Source organism: Penaeus chinensis, chromosome 5 (assembly GCF_019202785.1).
Source record: "Penaeus chinensis breed Huanghai No. 1 chromosome 5, ASM1920278v2, whole genome shotgun sequence".
Classification (NCBI taxonomy): Eukaryota; Metazoa; Arthropoda; class Malacostraca; order Decapoda; family Penaeidae; genus Penaeus; species Penaeus chinensis.
In genome coordinates, this window is record NC_061823.1 from 12,625,374 (window position 1) to 12,649,188 (window position 23,815).

General features: G+C 37.4%; 3 protein-coding genes across 3 annotated transcripts; all 3 read right to left on the bottom strand.

Annotated features, from left to right (window-relative positions):
- Positions 1–298: 298 nt before the first annotated feature.
- LOC125025466 (endocuticle structural glycoprotein SgAbd-9-like) lies at positions 299–1,435 on the bottom strand. The gene is made up of 4 exons (XM_047613478.1): positions 1,413–1,435; positions 1,169–1,250; positions 678–967; positions 299–533 (listed from the first exon to the last, which is right to left on the bottom strand). Exons 1-4 carry the CDS (start codon positions 1,433–1,435, stop codon positions 299–301), a joined length of 630 nt encoding a protein of 209 aa, XP_047469434.1.
- Positions 1,436–3,339: 1,904 nt separating this feature from the next.
- LOC125025467 (cuticle protein AMP1A-like) lies at positions 3,340–4,212 on the bottom strand. Its single transcript, XM_047613479.1, has 3 exons — positions 4,204–4,212; positions 3,753–4,042; positions 3,340–3,574 (listed from the first exon to the last, which is right to left on the bottom strand). The coding sequence occupies exons 1-3, from the start codon at positions 4,210–4,212 to the stop codon at positions 3,340–3,342; spliced, it is 534 nt and encodes a 177-aa protein (XP_047469435.1).
- A 17,263-nt stretch (positions 4,213–21,475) lies between these two features.
- On the bottom strand, positions 21,476–22,348 carry LOC125025468 (cuticle protein AMP1A-like). Its single transcript, XM_047613480.1, has 3 exons — positions 22,340–22,348; positions 21,892–22,181; positions 21,476–21,764 (listed from the first exon to the last, which is right to left on the bottom strand). Exons 1-3 carry the CDS (start codon positions 22,346–22,348, stop codon positions 21,533–21,535), a joined length of 531 nt encoding a protein of 176 aa, XP_047469436.1. The 3' UTR covers positions 21,476–21,532.
- Positions 22,349–23,815: the final 1,467 nt, after the last annotated feature.

Consider the following 23,815-nt stretch of genomic DNA (forward strand, 5'->3'; position numbering starts at 1 on the left):
GTATATAGGTTTGTGTATGTGTAAGGTATACTATATATATCTATAAAACAGAACGATATATATAAATATATATAGACTCGAGAGAGTTATGTATATGTATGTATATACATAAATGTGTATAGATATAATGTATACTTGATTTAGTGAAACCTAGATCATTTAGTGATAAGAAGATAAAACTTGTAGCCTAATGCTTCATACGTAACATGGAGTATAAATAGGGTCATTAACACTGGAAGTCGTTATAAGATTTCTATTCGAGATATAAATAGAATAAATACATAGTTCGTGTATAAAGTTAGTTGGGGCGGCCGTAGAAAGTAGATGGGGCGGCAACTTCGTCGGAATCTTCCTCAGCGGCGCGGGCGGCGGCGGCGTCCTCCTCGGCGGCGAAGGCGATCTGGTCGAGGACGAACTGAGGGATCGGGTGGGGGAAAGCGGGGGCCACGGGGAGGACGTCGGACTGGGGCTGGAAGCCGTTCTCGTCAGCCACGAACTTTACATGGACCTCAGTACCGTCAGGAGCGGTGTATCTGGTGTTACATATTGAAAATGAATGTTACATATCGATACAAGATAAAGGAAGAGATAAAATCAAAGTAAGAAGAGATATCAATTGATAAGAAACGGCTAAAAACTGAAATCTTAAAAAAAAAACAATAAAAAAAAAAACATACGAGTATTCTCCGGCCTTGACCACAGCGTCGTCATCACCGTCGGGGGATCCAGCCTGGGAGAAGCGGATACCATTGGCAGCTTCGAAGTCAAAGTTGTAAGTTCCGTCTTCCTCGTGAACGCGGTCGTCCTTGAGGATTGGCACGAACTCGACCTCCTCACTGGACGCATCACGAGGAGCGCCATAGCTGGTCTGGGGAGCAGCGACTTCCTCGCTAGACTCAGCAGAAGGAACCCCATAGCTGTACTGTGGAGCAGCGACGGCCACGGCGGCAACACAGGCAAGGATCAACTGTAAAAATATATGTCAATTCTTCATTTATGTATTCCGAAATAAAACTTACAAATAACTTCAAATGGACAGTGTACAATATTTAATTTTCCTTGGTTTGTAAGAAGCAGCTATCATGTCTCCGAAATACTTACGAAGTTCATGTCGATGGTTCAGAATCAACTGGTGCTCAGTTCCTCGGCAGCTGATCTTATATATTGCCAGTAGCGCAGTAACGTCATCCATATTAACCTTGTCTATGGTTAGTCTCCTCCCATTACCTCCCATGACCTTTACCTTTACCCTGAAACGGGTCTATATATTCAAAAAGTGCTATATCTTCATTTTTAACCTTTTTAAGATCAACAAGTATACTCAAGTTAGATAAGACACCTCTCTTAAAGCGATATACGAATTGTCTATATGATGCATACTTATAATATAGATAGTGATATGAATAACAAACCGTTTCGGCGCACATTCAGTCATGTAGTAGCAATAACGTATTTAACTCGAACTCACAACGTATAAATAGTATGTCATTTGTCAGCAGTAGACTTATAAACATATAAACTATAAGATGAGGAAAAATGAAATATATATGGGTGCTTTCCAGCTACATTTTTACGTTTATAAACGTTCTCTGGTGCTCTAAGACTGAAACTCCATTTATGATATCACAATATGTATCGACACGTTAACTCAGAAGACAATAATAATATGAAGATCCTCATAAACTTGCAAACCAAAGGCGTTTCGATATAAAATGGATATGTAAGAAATGCAGATGGCGGACTTTAGATGGAACCTACTGCATACGCTCAGAAACAAACGCACGTAAGCACGTGTACACGTAAACGCACGCAAACACATATCTTAATCTACATATATATACATATAGATGTACTATATAATATACATACACATATATACACATATGTGTATGTGTTTGAGTATATATATATATACACAAACATCAATCTATCTATATAAGCATATATATAAAAATACGTGTATATGTGAAAATAGAGATACATGGGCGGGGAACGGGCCAGGGATGAGATAGACGTAAACAGGTAGAAAAAAAACAATGTAAAGTACTGATTACACTTATCTGCAAGTTTCGTAATAAAATGACGTCTCTCCTACTCAGTTACTGTTATGTCGTTTGTTAATTTTCACAACAAATAACACCCGAAGATATAACGTCATTAAGCACCGAATATGTATTTTTCAGTGGAAAAAATAACTGGCAAATGTTCATCATAATTTTACACTTCTATCGCGATTCATAATATCATAGACAGAATACACTTCTTTGTCCATTTGACATGTTTATACAACGCCATGTACTAAAGCCTCTATAAAGTATTTTTTTCATAGTACATGCTAAAGGCGTGATAATCTGCTACACTGTTATTTTATTGGCGGTGTTAATGTCTCCTCATATTTTGTCAACATATCTTTTGTAATTTAAACTATCATTATCCGACCGAATATTTTATCAACTGGTTTGAAATACAGTCGTAGTCTTTTAAAAGCTGCAGTGTGTAGAAGCAATCATTCATACTCGTTTTGATGTACGGACGACTGTTTCAAATTGTTTTCGTATATATTACGCGCGCGAGTGCGCGTACAAACACGTGTATTTATACATATATATTTGTATATATACATACACATATACATATAAATTCATCTAAAAATATATGCACTCACACACACATATAAATATATATGCACACACATACACACACACACACACATGTATGTCTGTAGGAAACTAATAAATGCCCGGAGAGGGATAGGGAGGTTGATGCTGGGCATTAACCCAAAAGATTGGATGAGGGCTACGTGGATCCGAGAACAGACAAAAGTTGAAGACATACTTGGGAGTATCAAAAAGAAATGACAATGGGTAGGTCATATATGCCGGGGACAGGACGACAGATGGGCAAAGAAAGTACAGACTGGGTTATAAAAAGGCCAAAGGTCTGACTAATGACAAGATGGCGTGACAAGAAACGCAGAACAGAAAAAAGTTGGAAAGAATTGGGAGAGGCCTACGTCCTGCAGTCGACTGATACAGGCTTATGATATATATATGTATCAACACATATACTGTTTATGCGTACATATGCAAGGACGTACACATGCACACATATGAGCATATATTTCCCTACTTGCATTGTAAACTGTAACGAAATAAACCAACAAATATAGCAGCGAATCTTTTTCTCTCTCTCAATACACGCACAAACATATATTAGGGAAGAAATGTATGGAAGATCAGCGTTTAATTTCGACTATCAAAATGGTATATAAACGCAGAAAGCAGTAATGAAGATTATATTTTATTTATAAATATAATAAATATAATATCGTATTACATCTTAGTTAGGGCGGCCATAGAGAGTGGATGGGGCGGTAACTTCATCGGAATCTTCCTCAGCGGCGCGGGCGGCGGCGGCGTCCTCCTCGGCGGCGAAGGCGATCTGGTCAAGGACGAACTGAGGGATCGGGTGAGGGAACGCGGGAGCCACGGGGAGGACGTCGGACTGGGGCTGGAAGCCGTTTTCGTCAGCCACAAACTTTACATGGACCTCAGTGCCGTCGGGAGCGGTGTATCTGGTGTTATATATTGGTTATGAATGTTAAAATAAAATATAAGATAAAAAAAAAAAAAAAAAAAAAAAAATGTAAGAAAGAATAACAACTGCCCCCCCCCCTCCCCGCCAAATATATATATATATATATATATATATATATATATATATATATATATATTAAAAACAAGGAAACTTACGAGTATTCTCCGGCCTTGATCACAGCATCCTCATCACCTTCGGGAGATCCAGCCTGAGAGAAACGGATGCCGTTGGCAGCTTCGAAATCGAAATTATAAGTTCCATCTTCCTCGTGGACACGGTCGTCCTTGAGGATTGGCACGAACTCGACCTCCTCGCTGGACGCCCCACGAGGAGCGCCATAGCTAGTCTGGGGAGCAGCGACTTCCTCGCTAGACTCAGCAGAAGGAACCCCATAACTGTACTGGGGAGCGGCGATGGCCACGGCGGCAACACGGGCAAGGATCAACTGTAAAGATATAGATCAATTCTTCCTTCATGTATTGCGAAATAAAACCTACAGATGACTGAAATGACATGCTCTACATCTCTTAATTTCAAATGGGCAGTGTAAAATATTTCAGCTTCCTTGGTTTGTAAGAAGCAACTGTAGGTCTCCGTAATACTTACGAAGTTCATGTCGATGGTTCAGAATTGACTGGTGCTCATTTCCTCGGCTGCTGATCTTTTATAATGCTAATAACATCATCCATATTAACCTTGTCTGTGATTAGTCCCCTGCCATTACCTTCCATACATGACCTTTCCCTTTACCCTGAAACAGGTCTGTATATTCAGAACGTGATATATCTTAATTTTTAACCTATTTAAGTATATTGTTTTAGATAGGACACCTCTCTTAAAGTAATGTACGAATTTCCTATGAGATACATGCTTGTAATGTAGATAGCGATATGTTATGAATAGCAAAGTGTTTCGGTCCCTTTTCTGTTATATAGTGGCAATAATGTCTTTTAATTACTTCGATTTTACAGCGTTAATTAGTATGTCATTTGACTCTAAAGGAAGGCCCCATATGGTATAACTTTCTAATCACCCGAATTCTCATAAAAAATGAGTTGAGGAAAACAATAAAATACTTATGGGTACTTTTCTGCTACCTTTTCATATTCACGAACAAAATAATTCTCACACGTAGAATTATTAGGTAATATGTTTATTAAGCATGTCCGTTTTATGTGTAACTGAAGCAGATCTTAGGACACTTGAACGCATATTTTACGGTCTCTGGTCCGCCGGGTGTTCCCTGTACAAAAATTCAAAGGCCGCTGTCGGTTTTTATTATGAGACTAAAACTTCATTCACTTATGACATCGTAACACGCATCGACAAGTTAATTCGGAAAACCATAGTAATATGAAAATTCTTCCTTCTCCGTGTACTTCATCGCCGCTAACCATTGGCATTTCGATACAACATGGATATAGTGCGAAATGCAGATGGCTGACTGTAGATGGAACATACTACATACACATAAACACACACATACACGTAAGCACGTGTACGCATTAACGCGCGCGTGCAAACACGTATCTATTTCGACATAAATACATATGTACTATATATATATGTATATATATACATACACATATAGACACACACACACGTGTGTGTGTGTGTGTGTGTGTGTGTGTGTGTGTGTGAGCGTGTGTGCGGGGTGTGTGTGCAATGTGTTTGTGTTTAAGTGTATACACATACACACATATCTATCTAAATATGCATATATATACACACACACATAAGCGGTGTGTGTGAAAACAGAGATACCTGTGTGGGAACGAGAGAAGGATGAAAGACGTAGACAGGTGGGAAAAAGCAATGTGAAGTACTGATTACAATTCATCTGCAACTTTCGCCATAAAACCGAGGATATAGCGTCATTTAGCATCATATCAATCCTCTTTTACAATATTTGTAATATTTGTCCGACAAATGATTTATTTCTGTGAAAAAATAGCAAGCAAATTTTCAGCACAATTCTGCAGTTGTATCACCATTTATGGTTTCATAGACGGAATACACTAGTTGTCGATTTGAAGCAACTATACTACGCAATATACTAAACTCACCATTAAGTAAATATTTAATTTTGCATGTTTCACTGTTATTCGATTGACGTTGTGTCCTCGACTAGATTAGCATTTTCTCAGAAATGGCTACTGCTTCTTTCTAATATTTTGTCATTATACTTTTTATAATTTAATCATTATTCGATCGAATATTTTATCAACTGGTTTGAAATATAATCGTAGTCATTCATACACGCACATGTATATATATATATACACACACGTATGCGCGTACACACACATACATTTGTGCACATACATATTTACAAATATATATACATAAACACATATACACCCCATATATACGTATATATAAAATTACAAACACATACATACTTCCCTTATCTGCATTGTAAACTATAGCGAAATAAACCAACAAATATAGCAGCGAATCTCTTTCTGTCAGCACGCACATTTATGTATGTGAGTGGCTATACATTAGGTAAAAACAACGTTTCATGTTGACTAAGGTATATAATACGCGGAAAATAGTAATAAAGATTCTATTTTCTTAATAAATAGAATAAATACATGGTTCGTGTATAAAGTTAGTTGGGGCGGCCGTAGAAAGTGGATGGAGCGGCAACTTCATCAGAATCTTCCTCAGCGGCGCGGGCGGCGGCGGCGTCCTCCTCGGCGGCGAAGGCGATCTGGTCGAGGACGAACTGAGGGATCGGGTGGGGGAAAGCGGGGGCCACGGGGAGGACGTCGGACTGGGGCTGGAAGCCGTTTTCGTCAGCCACGAACTTTACATGGACCTCAGTGCCGTCCGGAGCGGTGTATCTGTAATGCATTTAATATATATATATATATATATATATATATATAAAAGAGACACTTTACGCTTGATTTTCTATTCCTGACAATCGGAAGTGTTTCTCATGAAAAATTATTAGCATTACTCACGAGTATTCTCCAGTCTTGATCACAGCGTCGTCATCACCATCGGGGGATCCAGCCTGAGAGAAGCGAATGCCGTTGGCAGCTTCGAAGTCGAAATTATAAGTTCCATCTTCCTCGTGGACACGGTCGTCCTTGAGGATTGGCACGAAGTCGACCTCCTCACTGGACGCAGCACGAGGAGCGCCATAGCTGGTCTGGGGAGCAGCGACTTCCTCGCTAGACTCAGCAGAAGGAACCCCATAACTGTACTGGGGAGCGGCGACGGCCACGGCGGCAACACAGGCGAGGATCAGCTGTGGTCACAACGATGGTGTTATTAATTTGGTCAGAGATACAAGACACTAAATATATGAGATATATAAGAAAGAAAAGGATGATGTCACTGATGCGTGGTTAAACAGTAAACCTTCAACAATGAGTCTTCAGGTAGAAACCTATATTCACTCACGAATTTCATGATGATGTGTCTGTAGATACTGGTGCTGGAATGAACGCTGGCCCATCTTATATAGTTAGGACTGACCTTCCCTGCGCTCAAAACTCTGGCCCTGGAAACAGAAATGAGTGTAACCTTCACCTTCACTAAGTTACAAATGGTATTGTATACTTTGTACTAAATACATTATATTAATTCTTTTTCTTTGGTGGTCTTTTTTGAGTGATACTATTTCCTCTTATACATACATTACATTTACTGGAGAATAATGATAATGAAAAAATACTAGTTGACGAAAAAAAAAAATCCCGTGAGAATCCTCATATATACACAATCTAACCCCTTACTCCTCCGTTTTTCTTTATTTCTCTTATTCAAAGTCAGGTAAAGAAAAGTGCACTTTCTGTCAGGAGAGAATCCTTGAAAAGCTGTCACTGTATATTTATATACATATATACACGTACATATAAACGTATATGTATATCCACACACACAAGCTCACACGCTCGCACACGCACATATATATTTATGTATATACACGCATATGTGATATACATATGTATATACATATATGATATACACGTACAATACACATACACACACATATATATTTGTGTGTGCGTGTGTAAATATACATATACATATACACAATAATATAAAGATATGGTCTGATTTTATAGGAATATCTCTATCCATGTATTTATTTATCTATCGGATCTCTCCACGTAAAATGAATCCGAGGTGGAGATTGAATCATAAGACACTCATCATATTGGATGTGGATGATATGAATGAACGCTTATTTCATCAATTTTCTAAACCAACCAAAGTTCGCAAGAAAAAATCCATTCATCCGTGTAGTTTATTGCTGTCATTCAATTATCTTCTTCCTTATTGCGTTCATTTTATGTTTTTATTTTACAACTGTATTACCTTCTATAACTTTCATAATGGAGATTGAAGTTTTCTCGAATCTTTCAAATATATTTGAGTTGAAAGCAGTGATTCATATGAACTTGTCACTCATGTATTCCAGTAGTAATAAGGGACTCTAAGGGAAAAGCCTTCTCATACGAAGAGAAATATAGATGAACATGAATGCACCTTTGCGCGCGGACACACACACACACACACACACGCGCGCGCATGCTTTAAACCATGCCATTGTTCCCGGCCACGACTATTCATATGCTTTTGTCTTTATGTTCTGATTTTTTTTTTCGATTGCTTTTTGTTTACCATTTGATAACTTTGTATAATGTCGGATGGAACGGTTTTCTATATTTCAAATATACATGCATATGCAGCTACTCGGTATCATTTTTGAAAATAATTTGTATCATTGCTTTTTTTTTTTATTATTACTTTTCGTAAGACCAAGTATACGTTCAGTATATACACATACACATATCTCTTTATCTCTCTATCTATATTTGTGAACGTGTGTGTGCACCGCGTGTGCGTATATGTTTTTATGTATGTATGTATATGTGTAAGGTTATATATATATATATATATATATATATATATATATGCACTTTGATATATATGTATACATCAGTAAGTTTTTATGCATATATATATATTCATATATAAATATTTATAAACATAGAGATGATTTAGTGAAAACTAAATCCTTTAGTGATATCTAGATAAAACTTGTAGTTTTATTCTTTATCATAAATATGAAGTATTAATAGGGTCATTAACACAATAAATCGTCATAAGGATTCTATTTGAAATATAAATAGAATAAATACAATTTTCGTGTATAAAGTTAGTTGGGGCGGCCATAGAAAGTAGATGGGGCGGCAACTTCATCGGAATCTTCCTCGGCGGCGCGGGCGGCGGCGGCGTCCTCCTCGGCGGCGAAGGCGATCTGGTCGAGGACGAACTGAGGGATCGGGTGGGGGAACGCGGGAGCCACGGGGAGGATGTCGGACTGGGGCTGGAAGCCGTTTTCGTCAGCTACGAACTTGACATGGACTTCAGTGCCGTCGGGAGCGGTGTATCTGTTTTACATAATTGAATTCGACATTAAGATCAATATGTGTTATGGAAATAGTCCATGGCTAATATTTGAGGCTGTGCAAACAAAATATAAAAGAAAAAACTGAAATCTTACGAGTATTCGCCAGCCTTGATCACAGCGTCCTCATCACCATCAGGGGACCCAGCCTGGGAGAAACGGATGCCATTGGCAGCTACGAAGTCGAAGTTGTAAGTTCCGTCTTCCTCGTGGACGCGATCGTCCTTGAGGATTGGCACGAACTCGACCTCCTCGCTGGACGCCCCACGAGGAGCGCCATAGCTAGTCTGGGGAGCAGCGACTTCCTCGCTAGACTCAGCAGAAGGAACCCCATAGCTGTACTGTGGAGCAGCGACGGCCACGGCGGCAACACAGGCAAGGATCAACTGTAATGGAATAGAGCAATTCTTATATGTATTCCGAAATAAAACTTACAAATGACTGAACTGTTATGTTCTACATCTCTTAATATTGAACGGACAGTAAAGCATTTCAATTTCTTTGGTGTAAGAAATAGCTCTTCATGCCTCCGTAATACTTACGAAGTTCATGTCGATGGTTCAGAATTAACTGGTGCTCAGTTCCTCGACAGCTGATCTTTTATATTGCCACTAGCGCAGTAACGTCTACCATAACCTTGTCTATGGTTAGTCTCCTCCCATTACCTCTCATACATGACCTTTACCTTTACCCTGAAACGGGTCTATATATTCAGAAAGTGATATATCTTCATTTTCAACCTTTTTAAGGTTAACAAGTATATTCGTTTTAGATAGGACACCTCTCAATATACGAATTTCCTATGAGATACATGCTTATAATATAGATATGAATAATGCAATGAATAATAAACCGTTTCGGATTTAGTCAAGTAGTATCAATAATGTATTTTAATTACAGCGTTAATTAGTATTCTTATCAACTATAAACTATAAGCTGAAGAAAATATTCAAATCATTATTGTTGTTTTTCAGCTATTTGTTTGTTTTATGTGTAACTGAAACAGACACATCTAAGAAGGACATGTACATAAAGGTATATTTTCCGTTCTCTGGTGCAATGGATGTTCTCTATTCAGATTTTCAAAGCCCGTTGTCGGTTTTTATTATGAGACTAAAATTTCCTTCGCTTATGATACCGTAACATCGACAAGTTAAAGAAAACAATAGCAATATGAACATTCTTCCTTCCTCGTGTACTTCATCACCGCTAACCATTGGCATTTCGATACAACATGGATATAATGAGAAATACAGATGGCTAATTTTAACTAGAACATACTGCATACACGCACGCACGTAAGCACGTGTAAACATGAACGCGCGCGCGCGCAAACACATTTATATCTACCTAAATTATATATATATATACACATATATGTGTGCGCGTGTGTATGTGTGTACGCGTGTGTATGTGTGCGCGTGTGTGCGTGCGTGTGCGTGCGTGCGGTGTGTGTGTGTTTGAGGGTATATATACGTATTATTGTATATATATATATATGAGTGAGACGTAGACAGGTGAAGAAAAAGCAATGTAAAGTACAGTACTGACTACACTTCATCAACAACTTTCGCCATAAAAGTTCTCTCTATTCTGTTAGTGTTATGTTGTTTGTTGATTTTTACAGCAAAAACATCCGAAAATAAGACGTCATTTAGCATCATATCAACCCTCATTTACAATTTTTGTAATGTTATATTTTCCGACTGATCATTTCCTTTTCTGTTGAAAAAAAATAGCTAGAAAACTTTCAGCATAATTCTGCTCTTGTATCGCAATTTATGATTTTATAGACGGAATACACTAGTTGTCCATTTGACGCATCCCTACAACGCAGCACACTAGAGCGAATATAGTCTTCCATTTTATATGCTAAAGCTGTGATCGTTTACTTCACTTTTCTTCTATTGGCGATGTTAATGTCTCTTCGAATAGATATTAATAGGTTTAACACTTTTTTTTTCAGAAATGGCTTCTGCTTCTTTCTCATATGTTGTCAACATATATTTTGTAATTCAAATTATCATTATCAGAGCGAGCATTCTGTATTTATACTTGTTTTCAAGTATAAATGACTGTTTTAAATTTCCATATACATTAAAGTCATAAACTTATATATACTTACATATACACACATACAGCCATGTGTGTATATATATATATATATATATATTATATATATATGCGCCCACACACACACACACACACACACACACACACACACGCACACATATGCATGAGCACACACATATACTGTATATACACCCATATATAATGAATGACATACGTATGCACACTTGCGAGCATACATTTCCCTATTTGCATGAACGAAATAGACCTACAAATATAACAACGAATCTCTTTCTCTCTATCAATACACATGTATATATGTTGACTGTGGTATATAAAATACGGAAAATAGTAAAAAAAGATTATATTTTGTTTATAAATAGATTAAATACAATATCGCATTACATCTTAGTTAGGGCGGCCATAGAGAGTGGATGGGGCGGCAACTTCATTGGAATCTTCCTCAGCGGCGCGGGCGGCGGCGGCGTCCTCCTCGGCGGCGAAGGCGATCTGGTCGAGGACGAACTGAGGGATCGGGTGGGGGAAAGCGGGGGCCACGGGGAGGACGTCGGACTGGGGCTGGAAGCCGTTCTCGTCAGCCACAAACTTGACATGGACCTCAGTGCCGTCGGGAGCGGTGTATCTGGTGTTACATATTGAAAATGAATGTTAAAATCGATATAAGATAAAGGAAGAGATAGTGTTAATATAGGAAGAAGTAATAACTGACAAGAAATATCTAATGTTAAAAACTCACGAGTATTCTCCAGCCTTGATCACAGCGTCGTCATCACCGTCGGGGGATCCAGCCTGGGAGAAGCGGATACCATTGGCAGTTTCGAAGTCGAAGTTGTAAGTTCCGTCTTCCTCGTGAACGCGGTCGTCCTTGAGGATTGGCACGAATTCGACCTCCTCACTGGACGCATCACGAGGAGCGCCATAGCTGGTCTGGGGAGCAGCGACTTCCTCGCTAGACTCAGCAGAAGGAACCCCATAGCTGTACTGGGGAGCGGCGACGGCCACGGCGGCAACACAGGCGAGGATCAGCTGTGGGCACAAAGGTGATGTCATCAGATATGTTCTTAAAGGTAAGAGATACATATTGGAGGTATTTTCACTAGATAGAAGGAAAATCTGTAATTTAGCTACAATTTATCTGATAATCAAAATCATAACAACATAATGTAACTACTGCTTTTGACTAGATCAATAAGATCAAAATTTACTTACGAATTTCATGTTGATGTTTCAGTAGATACTGCTGCCAGAACCGATATTGGCCCAACTTATATAGTTTAGAATGACCTTCGTAATTGAGAAAACCCTAACCCTGGCAACTCGAATGAGAGTAACCTTCACCTTCACTAATTTACTGCTAGTTTTGTATTCACCGGCCTATATTATGTATTCCAGATCTTTGTCTTTATAGATCTTAATATTCCTTGTCCCTTTTTCTACATGTACCATATTTTTTATGCAATATGACATTAGTTTAATGCAATTTGTGAGAAATTTATTGTCGGAAATGAAATAAAACATTAACAAAATGGTCATGCAAGGCAGTGAAACATTTCACTTTTAAAGGAAGGTCTTGCCTAATTATGTATTTCTATCTATAGTATTTCTAAATATATTCATATATACATACATATATTTATATTTAAACGAACACACACATATATACACATAATTTTTGTTTCATCTTACTATATATATATATATATATATATATATATAGACAAATGCATATACATACCAAGACACACACACAAATATATGTATACATACACACATGTATACGTAAATATATATATATACAGTTTCGGAATCCACTTGGATTCCATCCTGAGGATGGAATCCAAGTGGATTCCGAAACTGTTGTCTCACGTACAATAAATCTAGTTTTATATTGTGGGTTTTTCTACCATAGTATCACCACGGTAGAGTGTTTTCACTTTTCATATATATACATGTATATATACACGTATATCCACATTGTATGTATATATGTATATATATATTAAATAATGTGTATACATACATGTATATATGTATGTATATATAAACTTATATATGTATATATGTATATATATAGCGTATATTATATAAATGTATGTTTGTTTACATATGTATAAATATTTACACACATAACGCGCACGCGCGCACACACACACACACATATTCTTATAAACACACATACACGCATACATATGTATATATATGCATATATATATCTATACATATGTATATATATACACACGCACACATATATATGTGTGCATGTGCTTATCTCTCTCAATATATATGTATATTTATTATTTATCTCTCTCACTATATATATATATGTATAATATAAATATATGCATATATTTGTATATATATGTGTACACACACGCACATATATGTGTATACATACACATATATATGTATATTAACACGCATATATATGTATATACACACACATATATATGTATATACATATATATTATGTATGTATGTACACGGACACACACATGAATACATATATAAATACATACACATAAATGTGTATATATACACACATATATGTATATATATAAATGTGTGTGTATGTGTTTATATGCATATGCATGAATACATATATACATATACACATACATGCACGCACGCATGTGTGTGTATTTCGGCTTTGTGCCGGGTACAGCTACAGCCATCATTACATTAATAACGGCCTTGCCCGTAATGAATAGATGATTTTATAAATAATTGTTAAAAAAAAAGAAGACATTGTCACGTGACTCATGTCATGTTAAATGACCTGATTTATTATATGAACAAAAGAAATGGGCTTCAGGGTGCTCACTGAATGCCCAGTGGAAAGTAGATCCACTATTTTGAAAATTGATGTATTTTTTACAAGGTAGAAACAAGCAAATCATATGTGGTGTTTTTAGCCTTTCGTGAAGCCACACCACTGCTTGCTGATAATCTGAAGTTTATACTACTATAGACGTTAATGGTGTCCTTCATAGAGCATATGATATGGCTACGGTAAGGCTCCAAATCTAAACATTTTCCTTAAACCGTTCGCTGAGACTTCTCGAAATGGGATTGATGGACCGGCTGGACACAGCAAACATCCTGGCAGGACACACAAGTACTGGTTGTTTTCCGAGAGGAGCGCCAGACATCGAATTATCGACAATTTCCCAGTGATATATACATATATATACACGCATATATATACATATACGACACACACACACACACACCAATGTCTGTATGTATACAATTTTTAAACCTGCAATATATGCACCTACTCATCCTTATTTTTCAAATACTTTACATTTTTCTCTTAATTCTGTATATCTATATCTATATCTGTCTCTATCTATGCGCGCGCCCGTTCACACACACATTCATGCAATAACACACACACACACACACACATGCACATGCTTAGGATGTTTCTTGAGATTCCGAGATGGAAGCTAAGTCCTTATCATAAAAGTCTAGTCATGCTCCCTCTCCATTTATAGCACCTAAAAACTCATTTTAGTATGCATATTAAAGAGAGCAACCGGTCTAAAATCAAGCTACGGGGCCGATATACCAGTAACCTTTTAATTAGGCTACCATAACCTACCGCAGTAAATTTTGTCCCCAACCTTTATATTATGATTTATTATTGAGGCCAACCGTTTAGGTAAAAGGAAAAGAAGAAACATTAAGCTAAGCAACAACGAAAGGGGAAATATAAAACTGACAAGGAATATATTGACAGCTGTATTGATTTCCTTTGAATGGCAAGTAGTGGCTGAAGTAGGGAAGTACCAAATATTATGCGTATATATATGAAAAGTTACTTCACGTGTAACCTTTTCAGCTGAGCTATACTCAATAGCGTAATCAGTTACATTGCGTTACTGCAAAGTTAACTATAATTAGGGAATCTGTTTATCCTTATGTTTATGTATCTACTATATATGTGTGTGTGTGAAATACAGTGGATGAGAGGTTTTCAGACAATAATAAAAAAATAAAGTGAAAATATAAATCATGATAATAATAGGAAAATAAACAACAAATATAAATAGAAAACATATGTGAAAAGAAGGAACTATGTAAATAAATGATGGATCTATCAGTGAAGAAGTGATTTAATAACAACAAAATCTGAACGTGTGTATGTACCATTTTCAACTGAAGACGCAGTGCTCTAAGTGTTGGATTATAATGATAATCGCACTGCACTTGGGATATATTGATAACTAGATAATGATTGTAGATTAATACTAGTTTTCAGTGCTGTACATGACAGCAAGGTCAGTAAGGCAGGATATTGTTATAAAGATTCTATATTGATCATAGATAGAATAAATAAATCGTTCAGATATATTTATAAAGATGGATTTAGTTGGGGCTGCCGTAGAGAGAGGATGGGGCGGCAACTTCATCGGAATCTTCCTTAGCAGCGCTGGCGGCGGCGGCTTCCTCCTCGGCGGCGAAGGCGATCTGGTCGAGGACGAACTGAGGGATCGGGTGGGGGAACTCGGGAGCCATGGGGAGGACGTCGGACTGGGGCTGGAAGCCGTTCTCGTTGGCAACGAACATTACATGGACCTCAGTGCTATCGGGAGCGGTGTATCTGTTAAATATTTTGAATGATACATTTTCACCCTGTCCCCACAGAAAATGAAATGACGAAATACGAATATTCTCCAGCCTTGATCACAGCGTCCTCATCACCGTCAGGATATCCAGCCTGGGAGAAACAGATGCCGTTGGCAGCTTCGAAGTCGAAGTTGTAAGTTCTGTCTTCCTCGTGGACGCGGTCGTCCTTGAGGATTGGCATGAACTCAGCTGTAATGTCATGTTTTGCATAAGTATTATACCCTAAAACGTATTTCATGTAATGTTTGAATATATTACTTGATCTCTAATCTTTAACTTCACACGGGCAATACCAAATACTTATTTCAGCTGTTATGAGCTCTACTTACGAAATTAATTTTATTGGTGCTTAGTTTACTGGTGCTTATTTCCTCAGCAGTCGATCTTTTATAGTGAAAACGTCGTCCTTTACAACCTTGTCTGTGATTAGTCTCCTTCCATCACATGCCAAATGTGACCCTCACCTTTACACTCTATGGTCTCTTATTTACAAAATGATATCTTGTTTTATTACTCTGACCATACAACCTAAATAGAATACATCATTTAAATTTTGAGGTAGGGCATATTCCTTTACGATATGACTTCCGTAACATCCGCTATAAGCTAAATAATCTATTATGTATCCTTCTGTCGTATTAGTTATCTAATATTTGAAAACACAAAACAACAGAACAGAAGGCCATTGCTATTGCAGTGTGGAATCAATTTTTTTTTTTTAAATAAATTTACAGTTTAACATTTATCAACTAGTTACCTTTCTGAAAATACATCACACGAACCTTATTTGTGGAATCAAATATTTTTAAAAATAAATTTACAGTTTAACATTTATCAACTAGTTACCTTTCTGAAAATACATTACACGAACCTTTCGATCAGCCAGATAACATCTGTTAAGTCTATTTATATATGTGATTAAAAACACAAGTTATTTATCTAGAGTATCCATTTCAACATACTAAACTAACTTTATGTACTGCATAGACTGAGGCTTAGTTTTTGTACTGACTCATCTTCATTACAAGCTCGTGTCTGCTAAAAGTTGAAACATAAATAGAAATGACCGCTGCCTTTTTGAGACTTTAGCTTTTCTAAAAAACGTCCATGTGTAAACAAAAGCCTGATAGGCACGGTGACTTTAATTTATCATTATAAACTTTAGGATAGTCATTTAAAAAAAAGAAGAAAAAGAAAATGTAGCTAAAAAGTTTTACATACTACACAATTTCACCACCACTTCAAAACCAACGTATTCTGCGACTTTACCAAATTTCTACTCGAAATGAGAGTTGTAAAATCTGATATCTTACTTATTCACATCTATTAAAATGATTTACGATGATAACGATATACCATTGAACATACATCACGCTTAAGCTCGACGGTACCTTAAGACAGTCAAACGCACTTATTACGTGATTCAGCCTAAGCACAAGAGTTGGCGCATCACAAACAGAAAGATTAAACCAAACCCAAACTAGGTTCAAGATCTGGCACGACAAAGACGCGGTCTTATATGACAGGAAGCGGCAAGAGGCAAATGTGGTGAAAAAATGGAAAACCTCATGTTCCCAAGCTGTCCTTCCTTTTCTCTTTAACGCCTAAAATGACCCGCATTGTTTACTTCTGTGTTATAAGTATCCTGTATGTTTAAAGAAACTACTGAACATCAAGTAAATCATTTACAAGTCACAATTTACAATTTAGTTCATAAATCTTAAGAGAGAAGTACTTTTCCTCCTTAGAAAGTATAGTTAGTTGGACTGACCTTCCCTACTCACGAAGCCGTTACCCTGGCAACTGGAAAACACATAACTTTCACCTTCACTATTTCTTCATCGGCATGGATTCCTCGCTTCATTACGATTTTTCATTTCTTTGTTTCGTAATCTGAGTTTCCATTTTATGACGTTTTTGAATGGTACAAAAACAATATTTATTAACCTCTTTGTCTCTCTATTCACACTTATCGTTACATATATAAGTATTTGTGAGTGTGTGTGTTCGCGCACGCGTATATATATATATATATATATATATATATATATATATATATATATATATACATACACACACATATATACATATACACATAAACATACAAACATGCACACACACACACACACACACACACACACACACACACACACACACACACACACACACACACACACACACACGAATATATTTATAAACATACATATATGTATACATGTATATACATGTATGTATATATGTTTATAGATTTACATCTCTGTCTACGCACATATAATTATATACATACAAATCAATAAATAACTATATACATATGTATCTATACATACACTAATTTTAGTGGCAATGTATGAAACATTTAGCAACACCGACATGAGAGGTGATAGTGAAACATTCCCTTTTTGAAAATTCTTCGTGTGAGGCGAGAAAGTTATAACTAGAAACACACGCATATGGATGTCTATAAAACGTTACTTCTTTTAGAATTTTTTGTTTGAATTATATTGTCATCAGCAAAATGAACACTGATGTGACAGCTGTACCATTAATAATGCATTTACGATGTAGAGGTAGAAAATTATTACTGCTAAAAGTAATTTAAATACACGGAGTGTGAGGAAGGTCAGAAACATGAAAAATCATTATGAAAATTCTATTTTAATTATAAATAGAATAAATACATCGTTCAGGTGTGAATCTAGTTGGGGCGGCCGTAGAGAGTGGATGGGGCGGCAACTTCGTCGGAATCATCACCAGCGCGGGCGCGGGCGGCGTCCTCCTCGGCGGCGAAGGCGATCTGGTCGAGGACGAACTGAGGGATCGGGTGGGGGAAAGCGGGGGCCACGGGCAGGACGTCGGACTGGGGCTGGAAGCCGTTCTCGTTGGCCACGAACTTGACATGGACTTCGGTGCCGTCAGGAGCAGTGTATCTGTTGTTACATATTTAAATGTGGGATTAGATATCAACACAAAGGGGGCAATGATATGCAACTGATATATTTTCACACTGTGGACAAATAAAATTGAAGAAAAAGCATAACAGCAATAGGACTTACGAGTATTCTCCAGCCTTGATCACGGCGTCGTCATCACCGTCGGGAGATCCAGCCTGGGAGAAACGGATGCCGTTGGCAGTTTCGAAGTCGAAGTTGTAATTGGATTGGCACGAACTCGACCTCCTCACTGGACGCAGCACGAGGAGCGCCATAGCTTGTCTGGGGAGCAGCGACTTCCTCGCTAGACTCAGCAGAAGGAACCCCATAGCTGTACTGGGGAGCGGCGACGGCCACGGCGGCAACACAGGCAACGATCAGCTGCAATGTATTACAAAAATGTTATAATCCAAAATGTATTTCATGTAGTCTGAATTATTACTTGATCTCTAATCCTTAACTTCGAATGGGTAATACCAAAAACTTTTTTCCAGTTCTTTGAACCTTAGTAATAGCTGTCATGTATCAGCTCTACTTACGAACTTCATGTTGATGGTTCAGAGTTAACTGGTGCTTAGTCCCTCAGCAGCCGATCTTTTATAGTGCTGCCAGTTTAGACACGTCGTCCTTTGTAACCTTGTCTCTGATTAGTCCCCTCCCATCACCTGCCATATGTGACCCTCGCCTTTACGCTCTAACGACTCTTGTTTACAAAATGATATCTTGTTTTATTACTCTCACTATACAACCTAAACAGAGTACACCATTTAACATTAGATATAGGGCATATTCCTTTACGACACGATAAGGTTTTCGAGTTACATTCCATTATGTATCTTTAGTTATTTAATATTTGCACACGCACAACAGAACAGATCGCGATTGCTATTGCAGTGTGGAATGTTTTTTTTTTTTTTTTTTAACAAAGTTACAGTTTAGTATTGATCCACCAGTTACATTTCTGATTATATATCACATGGGCATTTCGATCAGCTGGATAACATCTATCAGTTTATTTTTGTGACTAAATAGTGTGACATAAACACTCTGGATATTTATCCATTTCAACATACCTAACTAACTTTATGTATTGTCATATGTATTGCATAGACTGATTCTTAGTTTTGTGATGACTCATCTTCATTACAAGCTCGTGTCTGCTGAAAATTGAAATGTCTCGTATTTTAACATAAATAGAAATGACTACTGCCGTTTTTAGACTTAGCTTTTCTAGTCTCGCAAAAAAAAAAAAAAAAAAAAAAAAACACTGTCTTGTGTAAACAAAAGCCTGATAAGCACGGCGACTTTAATCTATCAGTGTAAGCTTTAGGATAGTCATTTCCAAATAATGTAGCTAAAAAGTTTTAAATACAACACATTTCAACCAACGTCACATTTACTGACTGCATATTCTGCAACTTTACCAAATTTCTATTCGAAATGGGAATTGTGTTACTGATATCTCACTTGTTGAATTTTCTTATTCACATCTATTAAAATAATTCACGATGATAACGATATACCGAGGAAACTACTGTACCTATTTAAATACGACATCACGCTTTAAGCTCGACGATATTTCAAGACAGCATAGTAGGCGACTTAATCAAAGTCAAATGCACTTATTACGAGATCCAGCCTAAGTACGAGAGTTGGCGCATCACAAACATAAAGATTAAGCCAAAGCCAAGCCAGGCTCAAGATCTGGCACGACAAACACACGGTCATATATTCCAGGAAGCGGTAAGGGGCCAATGTGGTGAAAAAATGGAAAACGTAATGTTCCTAAGCTTTCTAAGAGCGAGCACTTCCTTTTCTTTTTTATGCCTCAAATGACCCTCATTGTTTACTTCTGTGTTATAAGTATCCTTCTTGTTTTTTTATGAACTGCTCAACATCAAGTAAATTTACAAGTCACAATTTACGGTAAACAGAGATCATAAATCTTAAGAGAGAAGTACTTTTTCTCCCTAGAAAGTATAATTAGTTGGACTGACCTTCCCTACTCATGAAGCCGTTACCCTGGCAACTGGAAAACACGCAACTTCCACCTTTACTTATTCTTCACCGGTTTGGATTCCTCGCTTTATTAGTATCTCGTACGATTTTTCATTCGTTTCGTAATCCATGTTTTCCATTTATGGATTTTTGAATGGTGCAAAAATATATCATTTATTAACCTCTTTGTCTATCTATAAACACTTATCGGTACATATATAGGTATTTGTGAGTGTGTATGTATTCGTGCACTCGAATATATATATATATATATATATATATATATATATACACACACACACTTATATACACACACATATGTTTATTTATAAACTTACATATATATGTATGTATATATATATATACAAATATATGCATGTATATAGAGTGTATAATTTAGATCTCTCTCTACCCATATTTATAATATAAACAATAAATATCTATACACATAGGCATATATACATACATACTTTAATTTTAGTGGCAATGTATGAAACATTTGGCAACACCGACAGGGGGGGGGGGGGGGGTGATGGCCACTGAAATATGTCTTTTCTGAAAATTCTTCGTGTGGGGCAACATAGTTATAACTATAAACGCGCATATGGATGTCTATCAAAAGTTACTTCCTATAGAATCTTTTGCTTGAAGTAAATGGTAATCAGCGCAATTATCACTGATGTGACAAGTGTACCATTAATAATGCATTGACTATTTAGAAGTAGAAAATTATTACTGCTAAAAGTAATGTTAGGTATATAGAGTGTGAGGAAGGTCAGTAACATGAGAAATCATTATGAAAATTCTATTTTAATTATAAATAGAATAAATACATCGTTCAGGTGTGAATCTAGTTGGGGCGGCCGTAGAGAGTGGATGGGGCGGCAACTTCGTCGGAATCATCACCAGCGCGGGCGCGGGCGGCGTCCTCCTCGGCGGCGAAGGCGATCTGGTCGAGGACGAACTGAGGGATTGGGTGGGGGAACTCGGGAGCCACGGGCAGGATGTCGGACTGGGGCTGGAAGCCGTTCTCGTTGGCCACGTACTTGACATGGACTTCGGTGCCGTCAGGAGCGGTGTATCTGTTGTTACATATTCAAATGTTGGATTAGATATCAATAAAGAGGGTGGCAATGATATGCAACTGATATATTTTCACACCGTGGACAAATAAATTCGAATGAAAAACAAAACAGAAATATGACTTACGAGTATTCTCCAGCCTTGATCACGGCGTCCTCATCACCGTCGGGAGATCCAGCCTGGGAGAAACGGATGCCATTGGCAGTTTCGAAATCGAAGTTGTAAGTGCCGTCTTCCTCGTGGACGCGGTCATCCCTGAGGATAGGCACGAACTCGACCTCCTCACTGGACGCAGCACGAGGAGCGCCATAGCTTGTCTGGGGAGCAGCGACTTCCTCGCTAGACTCAGCAGAAGGAACCCCATAGCTGTACTGGGGAGCGGCAACGGCCACGGCGGCAACACAGGCAACAATCAACTGCAATGTATTACAAAAATGTTATAATCCAAAACGTATTTCATGTAGTCTGAATTATTACTTGATCTCTAATCCTTAACTTCGAATGGGTAATACCAAATACTTCTTTCCAGTTCTTTGAACCTTAGAAATAGCTGCCATGTATGAGCTCTACTTACAAACTTCATGTTGATGGTTCAGAGTTAACTGGTGCTTAGTCCCTCAGCAGCCGATCTTTTATAGTGCTGCCAGCTTAGACACGTCGTCCTTTGTAACCTTGTCTCTGATTAGTCCCCTCCCGTCACCTGCCATACGTGACCCTCGCCTTTACACGCTAACGACTCTTGGTCACAAAATGATATCTTGTTTTATTACTCTCACTATACAACCTAAACAGAGTACACCATTTAACATTAGAGGAAGGGCATATTCCTTTACGACACGATATGGTTTTCGAGTTACATTCCATTATGTATCTTTAGTTATTTAATATTTGCACACGCACAACAGAACAGATCGCGATTGCTATTGCAGTGTGGAATGTTTTTTTTTTTTTTTTTAACAAAGTTACAGTTTAGTATTGATCCACCAGTTACATTTCTGATTATATATCACATGGGCATTTCGATCAGCTGGATAACATCTATCAGTTTATTTTTGTGACTAAATAGTGTGACATAAACACTCTGGATATTTATCCATTTCAACATACCTAACTAACTTTATGTATTGTCATATGTATTGCATAGACTGATTCTTAGTTTTGTGATGACTCATCTTCATTACAAGCTCGTGTCTGCTGAAAATTGAAATGTCTCGTATTTTAACATAAATAGAAATGACTACTGCCGTTTTTAGACTTAGCTTTTCTAGTCTCGCAAAAAAAAAAAAAAAAAAAAAAAACACTGTCTTGTGTAAACAAAAGCCTGATAAGCACGGCGACTTTAATCTATCAGTGTAAGCTTTAGGAAAATCATTTCCAAATAATGTAGCTAAAAAGTTTTAAATACAACACATTTCAACCACCACTTTACAACCAACGTCCCATTTACTGACTGCATATTCTGCAACTTTACCAAATTTCTATTCGAAATGGGAATTGTGTTACTAATATCTCACTTGTTGAATTTTCTTATTCACATCTATTAAAATAATTCACGATGATAACGATATACCGAGGAAACTACTGTACCTATTTAAATACGACATCACGCTTTAAGCTCGACGATATTTCAAGACAGCATAGTAGGCGACTTAATTAAAGTCAAATGCACTTATTACGAGATCCAGCCTAAGTACGAGAGTTGGCGCATCACAAACATAAAGATTAAGCCAAACCCAAGCCAGGCTCAAGCTCTGGCACGATAAACACACGGTCATATATTCCAGGAAGCGGCAAGGGACCAATGTGGTGAAAAAATGGAAAACGTAATGTTCCTAAGCTTTCTAAGAGCGAGCACTTCCTTTTCTTTTTTATGCCTCAAATGACCCTCATTGTTTACTTCTGTGTTATAAGTATCCTTCTTGTTTTTTTATGAACTGCTCAACATCAAGTAAATTTACAAGTCACAATTTACGGTAAACAGAGATCATAAATCTTAAGAGAGAAGTACTTTTCCTCCCTAGAAAGTATAATTAGTTGGACTGACCTTCCC

Coding starts and splice junctions, on each gene's coding strand:
- LOC125025466 (XM_047613478.1), bottom strand. CDS start 1,435: ATGACTGAATGTGCGCCGAAACG. Junction 1,251..1,412: donor ACTGAATGTGCGCCGAAACG/GTTTGTTATTCA, acceptor GACCCGTTTCAG/GGTAAAGGTAAAGGTCATGG. Junction 968..1,168: donor ATGACGTTACTGCGCTACTG/GCAATATATAAG, acceptor ATATTTTTACAG/TTGATCCTTGCCTGTGTTGC.
- LOC125025467 (XM_047613479.1), bottom strand. Junction 3,575..3,752: donor ATCAAGGCCGGAGAATACTC/GTAAGTTTCCTT, acceptor ATATAACACCAG/ATACACCGCTCCCGACGGCA.
- LOC125025468 (XM_047613480.1), bottom strand. Junction 21,765..21,891: donor ATCAAGGCTGGAGAATACTC/GTAAGTCATATT, acceptor ATGTAACAACAG/ATACACCGCTCCTGACGGCA.